Here is a 9,151-nt window from a genome sequence, read left to right as displayed (position 1 = left end):
TGATGGAATTACTTTCCAACAGAGGTTACATGTGCTGGTGAAGATTACAGATGAGAGGTTTGCACTGACTGTGGACTACATGTTGCGTGTTGTTTTTGAACCCCAATAAGGACTAAATGTATGATGTGTAGTTTTTCTATAATTGGCAACATATCAGAAACTTTAAGGGTCTGTATGTGGTCATATATGTTGCTTTTATTTATTTTATATAATTGCAGACTTTACAGTAGGCTATTTAGCACTTTCATTGATCTGCAGCTATAATCAAATCATGTTCATAGAAAGGTTAGTAATGAACATTTATACACAAGCATTTGTGTATAAAGCATCTGTTTTGTGAGAAGTGCTTCTCATGATATGTGAACAACCAACACAATCTCACGGCAATTCCTAACTTTTTGATTTAGTGGCTAATTTGTATGAATTTGTACGATCTAATTCGTACAATTTAGTACGATTTGCTCATCCCCTAATGACGGTTGCGTTTAGAAGTGGGGTTAGGTGCCACGCCTCCTTTTTAAAATCGTACAATTTCGTACGACTGAACTCGTATGAATTCGTATGAATTAGCCACTAAACTGACAAAACATAAAATACTTACGTTTTCTCTTGAGATCAGGCTAGAACAACCCGTAACTGAAACTTTCTGTCGTTCACCATGCCCACCAAATGGGAACCCTTTAGGCAGTGGAAACACAAGCCTTATAAAGGTTACCCGTACTGTACCATACTGTACCAGTCAGTGGAAACGGGCCATAACAATACAAAAGAGTAGTAAATTTGTTCCAAGTGTATCGTTGAGTTTATTAATTTTTTTTTTTTTTACATTTTCAAAGCATTTTTTCCAGAATATGTGTCAAAATAAGATTTGTCACCAAAAATCATTCTGCTAGCGGAAACACAGAGAAAGTTGTGGCCAAATTAAGACAAAAAAAATCACCCCAGAGTGGATTAAAACATCCCCAACAGCACATAAGGGTTAACCCTTTGGCACCCGATTAAACTGAAGCAACTGTCACATGTACACTTTCAATAGTGATACATTACAGTTAATAAGCAATTCTACTTAACATTTTCCCACAGATTTAAAAAAATATTCTGAAGGTGAAAGATTGGTCATAATATTGGAATATAGTAAAAAACAAGTATAATTCAAAAAACAATCAGTTAATCTTGTGTTGCATTCAACATTACAAAGTGCACACCAGAACCTGAATTCAGAATCACTATAGGCTATTTAAAAGCAAACACAAAAGTCCTGGAAACAAACAAACAAAAACAAGTTCTCTTTTTTTTCATTGGCAAAACATCTGTTAACCTATTAAAGTCTTTCATCCTGAAATTTTACGACACAAATTTGGATGGACAACTGACATCTTTAAACGTGTCTTTGTATTTTCACACAATATAAGAGTAATCCAGCACACGATTAGACAAGAATTTTCTGATTTTCTCTTCTCATAGTAAATCCAATAACTGAAACTAGACGGTATATAATAACACACAAAACAAGTGAGAATACATTGCATTTAAGATTTAGCAAATTATCAGCCAATCCTTTTTTTTAAATCCCATCACAAATAATACGCAACTAAGATTGAGTTTTCAATCCATTTGTTGATCCCATTATAAATGGATTAGCATTTCTCTGTGACTTGGTGGAACCATATTTTCCCATCAGATAAATGAAACGATGCATCTTAACTTGGCATTACAAAAAAGCGGCGCAATAATAAAAAGTGACCATGACAAGGAAAGTGGTTGACTAAAGAACCATGACAGTGTTAGTTAGCTGTGAGTAGGCTACTGATTTGGAAAAGGAGGTTTACTTCTCTCTGTAGTAGAGGAGATACATCTTGAGAGGCTCTGGCAAAGGTAGACCGAGGATCCTCTCCCTTAAGAGGTTTACTGGAGTGTCCATCACCAAAACGCTGCCCTCTTTCCTCCTCTCGTTCTCTTCTTTCTCCTCTAGTTCACAGACCCGTCGGAGGTCTTCATCTTCGTCCTCATTGTCTGTGGAGGACTGGTTGTTGTTGTTGTCCATGGGTCCTGGAATCAAGCGACTCATGAACAGATAACTGTTGGTCAGGAGAGGGGTGTCGCGGTGCTCACGTTTCTGAGAGCGATGGTTTCTTCGCTTCAGTCCAGTTCTCCGAGGTTGTGGCAAAGATCCGGATCCACATTTCTTCAGAATGTGACGGATGTTGATGCGAGACAAATCCTGAAGACTCCGCACCTCGAACATAGCAGCTGAACAAAATATATATACAGTTTAAGTCACAATTATAAGCCCTTCTGTGAATTTTCTTTTTTTAAATATATCACAAACAATGATTAACAGAGCAAGCAATTTCTCACAGTATTTCCTATAATAATAATATTTTTTCTTCTGGAGAAAGTCTTATTTGTTTTATTTCGGCTACAATAAAATCAGTTTTTAATTTTTAATACCATTTTAAGGTCACTATTATTAGCAAATAGTTTTTTCAATTGTCTACAGAACAAACCACTGTCATACAATGACTTGCCTAAATACCCTAACTTGCCTAGTTAATTGACCTAGTTAAGCATTTAAGTGTAACTTTAAGCTGAATACTAGTATCATAAAATATCTAGTAAAATATTATTATTATTATTATTTTCGGGGTTTTCACCTTTATTGGATAGGAAAGTAGAGAGAATTGACAGGAAAGGATGGGGAGAAGAGAGAGGGGAAGGATCGGCATAGGACCATGAGGCGGAATCGAACTCGGGTCGCCGTGAGCACCAGAGTGCATGTGTCGATGCACTAAGCACTACACCACTGGCACCGACAATAAAAATATTATTTACTGTCATCATGGCAAAGATAAAAGAAATAAGTTATTAAAATTATTATGTTTAGAAATGTGTTAAAATCCACTTTCAATTAAAACTGGGAGGAAATATATACAAGGCGGCTGATAATTCTGACTTCAACTGTATATATATATATATATATATATATATATATATATATATATATATATATATATATATATATATATATATATATATATATATATATATATATATATATATATATATATATTGTTTGTTTTTTAATTGACAATCTTGTTTGGAGCCAGTAAGATTTAGGGGGGAAATGTATTTAGTTTTTATTTCTTACAGTATATCTCTGGTGCAAAATACATTCATTGACTTATTAATACAGTAAAATTGTATCATGACATATCATTATAATTTAAAAATAAATTTTAAATGGTAGTTTTATCATGACAGGGCCGTTTTGTGGAAACAAAGTTATCAGTTCAATAGAGACACATTCATATGAACAGCATTTTATTTTGCCACTAAAAGTTTTCCGTTTTGATCAATTCAATACATTTAATACTTCCTTTTAATTCTTTTTGCACTTTTTATGTTATGTCAATAACAATGTCAAACAAAAGTGGTATTGCTAATTTTATGCCAAGCACAAATGTCATTTATACAGAATATATTTATAAACTCTCAACAAACCCTGAACACACTGCCTATATTATAAATATTGACAGTAACAATAATAACTGATTAAAATATGACATTGCTTAATTTTTTATTTTTTATTGTATGTCCACATTCACAAAATATTAGTGTGCAGTCTTAAAAATAGAAAATAACAAAAGATGAAAATAAAAAATAATCATAAATAAACAGATAGAATTAAGTACAATCAAAGCATTTTAAAACAGTCTTTAAGTGGAGATTAAACAATAATTGTAAATAAATAACAAGGATGCTGTGTTAATTAAAGAGAGCTATTTTATTTATTCCCAAAGGGGAAACCAATTGGCAAAAATCTGTCAGATTTTTTATGTTTGTCGCAGGTACGTTTTTCTTATGGTAGCCATGTAGCAATTTGTGATAACCACATTTTAAAAGCTGGAGCCTGTGATGCAGACCAAAGTAGCAAAATACATTTTTTAGCTAAATATACCAGGACAATAAATAACTGTAATGCATCTTTTTCAAACAGATTGCTCGCATTAAGATTCAATAAATACAAACCTGGGGTCATATCAAAATTTCTCTTGAGAATATTTTCCAGTGATATTGCTTATTTAATTGATTTATTTTAAGAATAATGATACTAAGATACCAAAAAAATCCAACCAAACTGCATACAGAATATTCATGATGTATGTTTTACTCACGTAGAGAGACTGCTCTCGGTTTGCCATTTTCTTTGTGTTTTGGGAGCACAAGTGGTGCGAAGGATACAGCGATTATCTTTCTCATTTCCCATGTGTTATATCCTGTCCGAGTAATTTTAGTGAGCTTGAACAAATAAAAAATACACAGACATAAACATATCCTGCATTACCTATAATTGGATGCACTGTATCATTTGTGTGTGTGTGTTCAGTTTATTTACCTTTTCCTCCAGTGGCAGTACTAGGATTCCTCCAACCTTCAACAGCTTCTTCATGTAGTCTTCGTGTTCCCTCTGGACTCCTGCGCCACAGTAAACCCTGTCATACTGTCTGCTTTCTGGCGCAATCTCCAAACAGTTGCCCACCACAAAGGAGGGCTCGCAGAAATCAAACCTAGGCCAGAAAGGTTAGTAGTGTCAAATTTCATTTTTTCAATGCTGCATTTAATTTGAATATTGAAGCACAACAGTTAAATGTTACAACACCTGTCAAAACTATCATTGGTCTTGATGAAGAAGTCCAGCTTCTGATACGCATACTCTATAACATCTTCATGCAATTCAACACCATGATTTACACCAAATGACCCTGGAAAATGAAGACAAAGACAGTGATCCCATGACATGAATTACTTACTGGGTGCATTTCACCAGTAACTTACTGTAATTATAGCAGTTACAGCAAAAATACTGTATTTACATTTATAGCACCATTTATCTTGTTGTAGATGTATTTACAGTATTGTATAACTTTACTGTAAAATATAGTTGTCACACACAATGCAACTTTAAAATACAGTAACACTGCATAACTGTCTTACAGTAAAATTCAGTTAAAGACTAATTTACATAATCATTATCAGTGCACTTACGGATATTTATGCACATTCATGCACATTTGCACACACCCTGGTCATATATTGTGTTGTTCTGCGAGTGCTTTATGCAGGTGAGTGGGCTTGACAAACCATCTGTAATATACACTATTTCCTCTCTATGTACCAGGCACTTTGTTAGAAACACTAAATGTTTTCTATGTTTGTTTGTATAGCTAAGCCTTTTTTTAATATTTAATATTGTGTTCTATTTTCTATAGCTATATTCTTCATGTCTAAAGTTTTCAATATTTTATATTTGTTCTTAAATTCTATAGCTATAACTTCTATCTATGTATTAATGTTGTGTGTTTTTACTTCTTATTATATTCCATGATTTAGTCATTTTAGTTTATTAAAGATCAAATGTACCATATAAAACTTTAATTTGATTTATAGAATGTTCTGAGAAGACCCATTGAATTGGTTCAGCGTATGGAATTAAGACAGTATGTTCTGCAAAATTACAATCATTTACTCTTTCTTATCATTCCAGATCAGTATGATGTCACTTCTTTTCTAGAACGCAAAATAAATATATTTTCAAGAATGTAAAAAAACAAAGATTTTCTCTTTGACTTAGATGTATTTTGTACATGTTGTACATATGTTAAAGTACAGTTGAAGTCATTTCTTTTTTAAATATTTCCCAAATTATGTTTAACAGAGCAAGGAAATTTTCACAGTATGTCTAATAATATTTTTTCTTATGGAGAAAGTCTTATTTGTTTTATTTCAGCTAGAATAAAAGCATTTTTTATTTTTTTAAATCCATTTTAAGTTAAATATTATTAGCCCCTTTAAGCAATATACTTTTTCAATAGTCTACAGAACAACCCATTGTTATACAATAACTTGCCTAAGTACCCTATCCTGCCTAGTTAACCTAATTAACCTAGTTAAGCCTTTAAATGTCACTTTAAGCTGTGTAGAAGTGTCTTGAAAAATATCTAGTCAAATATTATTTACTGTCATCATGGCAAAGATAAAATAAATCAGTTATTAAAAATGAGTTATTAAAACTATTATGTTTAGAAATGTGCTGAAAAAAATCTCTCTGTTAAACAGAAATCGGGGGAAATAATAAACAGGGGGCTAACAATTCAGAAGGGCTAATAATTCTGACTTCAACTGTATGTGAGTGCATGATTAAAGATTTGTGATTTCTGTAAAAAATCATGCAGTTTTCCCCCCAGTGTTTTACCTTTTCTTCTTCTTTCATCTCTTTTTTTCTCCATTTTATGATAATATTTACCAACAAAACATAAAAATCACGTGAATAGAAATAACCAATTATTTGTCCATGATAAGGTGCTTTTACATCTCCAAAAGGAAATTTAATTTGTATTCATATATTTATATCAAGCATTTAAAAACCATGTGGTTCATTCCTCTGTGGCGACTCCAGATAAATAAAGGGACTAAGCCGAAAAGAAAATGAATGAATGAATAAATGTCAAAATTAAATATGAGATAGGTGATTAACCTAAAATGTATTGCTTTGTTTCCTATTATAAAAGTTTGTCCTTTTAAAGATGCAATTTTTTATTTATTTCAAGTTTTTATTCATTATCCATACTTTGAAGAAAATCTAAATCTGGGGAGTCAATAAATAACTATGGTTTGTTCTGTAGATAATAAAACAAATATTAAGGGGGCTAACAATGTTGACCTTAAAATGTTTTTTTTTAAAATCCAGCAGAAAAAAAAGCAAATAAGAAAAAATATTATAGGAAATATGGTGAAAAAAATGCTTGCGCTGTTAAACATAATTTGGTAAATATTTGAAATAGAAAAAAAAAAAGTCATAGGATGGCTAATCATTTTGACTATAACTGTACATTAACTAATAGACCCTAATTAGAGCGTTATTTTAAAGTGTTATTCAAAATGATTCACATTCTCTTATAACTCACCCAGTACAAGTCCCACCATGGTGCTGAGGTAGCCTGTGCCGCTGCCCAGGTTGAGAAAGGACAGACCCGGCTGCAGATCCAGAGCCTCCATCACCTCAGAGTAGATACAGGGTGCAGAGAGGTGGATGTTGCCGTGTCTCCAGGCCAGATCCTTGTAGGCGCTGTCACGAAACTCTTCCAGATAGTAGTCGGCACGATCAATGGCCCTAAAGGCATGCTCTACCAGATCTGAGCGGATGTACTGGGCCTCTTTCAGGTTGTCGATCAACTCATCATTGTCCTCTCCAGCACTGACTGCGCCTCCCATTTTAGCTTTTTGTTAGGGAAAGAAAAAAAATAAGTAAGGAACAAATACAAGTAAGGAAGTGCTTATGTAACTAAAGAAACACTCCTGTTGACTCCTGTTGATTTCAAGCAAAGATGAATTGATCAATAACTACTTTGCTACAAGTTCTAGTGTTACTCTATAATTGTGTGTTGTCAAGAAAAATGGATATATTGTAAAACTGGATATTGTATATTGTAAAACATTGATATAGAACAGTAAACAGCAATGTCCTTTAATATTACCTTTGACACAACTAATATAATGAAAAGAACAGACCCTGTAAAAATCCTGGGTTCCACACAATTGCTGCATGTTGTCCCAACACAAATCGATTAGGTTAACTTAATTGTTTTTACGAATTTAATTAGATTGAACATAAAATAATTAAGTTGTCTCCAAAAAAACTCAAGAATTGTGTTGATTCAGCTTATTTTAAATAAGTAGTTTGAACAAGCATCGAGCGGCGCAGTGGCACAGTGGGTAGCATTAAACCTAATTGCTCTTCGGGGACAATAAAGACATTCTAATCCTAATCTAATCTAATTGTCGCCTCACAGCAAGAAGGTCGCTGGTTCGAGCCTCGGCTGGATCAGCTGGCGTTTCTGGTTCTGCATGTTTGCAAATTTGCCTACGGGTCTCTGTCCATCAACCAACCCCAAATCATAATTGGCTTCATCACGCCGTCTCCTCTCCACCAATCAGCTGGTGTGCTGGTGCAATATGGCTGCCATCCAATCATCCAGGTGTTGCTGCACACTGGTGATGGATGAGGAGATCCCCCCCAAAAATGAGTAAACTGCTTTGAGTCTCCAGAAAAGAATGTCCAGCTTTATACACATAAAGAATTATTATTATTATTATTATTATTATTAATTGATGTCCTTTTTTATCAAATGTGTAGTTTGGGTGCACTTTGCCTTTGGACGACAGCAAGGATTTCAGTGGCTACTGGTGTCCAACTTACATCAAATAAATCTTTTATGTTCAACAGAACACAACAGAAACTCATACAGGTTTGCATCGACTTGAGGGTTAGTAAAAAATATTTTGGTTGAACTGTACCCCTTTAAGACATCTTTTTGTAAACTGTTTAGTTTAGCTCAAAAAGTATGTTTGTGTAGTATTTCAGCAAAATAAATGCCCTCTATTATGCATTTAGTTAACTAATGCAACGGTCACTCAAAACATACATACACTTAAGTGTCCAAACACCCAGTATATTTTGTGGGCCTAAAACCTCATTTTCTCCAGTTGACGGATGGTGGCGCTGCTGAAAGTTGAAGCTTCCCCAGAGACGCTGTGTAGAAACTGCAGATGTGAAGGATGGTCCACCAATCACCGCGCGCTCAAATGCAGCTGCGCCATTCGCCAACAATCGCATATATTGTGCAGTGTGTTTGTTAAACATCCGGGTAGTTTTCTAAAATTCACTAAATTATAAAACAACACACATCAAACCCGTCATTTCTAATCACGCGTTCATTCTACACGCGACACCACAGCTCTAACAAAGACTTTATCGTTCTAACATCATGACAAAATTACACTACATGTAGCGAACACCAGTCATATAATGGGCTTACCTGCGAAAAGTAGTCAGAAATGAAGACAAAGACGGGACAAATATGAGGATGGATGTGTTTTGGGGAGAAACTCGTCACGGGAAACACCCCGACGACTTCACACTCGACCGAGCCGAATCGTCTGGCACCCCAAAACAACACCTTGGTTACGATCTGTTAACGCAGTCCATCCGGTTAATTGTCTTCCGCTGTTTCTCTGTTTCGGTTTCTCCTCATAAACGTTCACGGAGAGCAGCGCTGGATGTAAACATTGGCCACCTGACTCCGTGACGTCA

At 34.3% G+C, this 9,151-nt stretch overlaps 1 protein-coding gene across 2 annotated transcripts; it reads right to left on the bottom strand.

Moving 5' to 3' along the window:
• Positions 1 to 865: 865 nt before the first annotated feature.
• pcmtd2a (protein-L-isoaspartate (D-aspartate) O-methyltransferase domain containing 2a) lies at positions 866 to 8,967 on the bottom strand. Of its 2 annotated transcripts, XM_056449052.1 has the most exons (7): positions 8,877 to 8,964; positions 8,531 to 8,723; positions 6,966 to 7,277; positions 4,661 to 4,763; positions 4,397 to 4,568; positions 4,176 to 4,299; positions 866 to 2,250 (listed from the first exon to the last, which is right to left on the bottom strand). In XM_056449052.1, exons 3-7 carry the CDS (start codon positions 7,270 to 7,272, stop codon positions 1,826 to 1,828), a joined length of 1,131 nt encoding a protein of 376 aa, XP_056305027.1. In that variant the 5' UTR covers positions 7,273 to 7,277; positions 8,531 to 8,723; positions 8,877 to 8,964; the 3' UTR covers positions 866 to 1,825. The 2 variants fall into 2 exon arrangements, with proteins under 2 accessions (XP_056305027.1, XP_056305026.1); XM_056449051.1 differs by lacking the exon at positions 8,531 to 8,723 and having other exon boundaries at positions 867 to 2,250; positions 8,877 to 8,967.
• Positions 8,968 to 9,151: the final 184 nt, after the last annotated feature.

The sequence above is a fragment of the Danio aesculapii genome, chromosome 23, assembly GCF_903798145.1.
Source record: "Danio aesculapii chromosome 23, fDanAes4.1, whole genome shotgun sequence".
NCBI classification, from domain to species: Eukaryota; Metazoa; Chordata; class Actinopteri; order Cypriniformes; family Danionidae; genus Danio; species Danio aesculapii.
The sequence above is the reverse complement of the archived record's forward strand: the minus strand, read 5'-3'. Positions and strand labels throughout refer to the sequence as shown.

Bases quoted from the DNA above. Each gene is read 5' to 3' on its own strand.
- pcmtd2a (XM_056449051.1), bottom strand. From the start codon at position 7,272: ATGGGAGGCGCAGTCAGTGCTGGAGAGGACAATGATGAGTTGATCGAC. The intron at 4,569-4,660 runs GTGTTGTAACAT...TTTCTGGCCTAG, and splicing joins ACCAATGATAGTTTTGACAG to GTTTGATTTCTGCGAGCCCT. The intron at 4,300-4,396 runs GTAAATAAACTG...TATTTGTTCAAG, and splicing joins TACTGCCACTGGAGGAAAAG to CTCACTAAAATTACTCGGAC.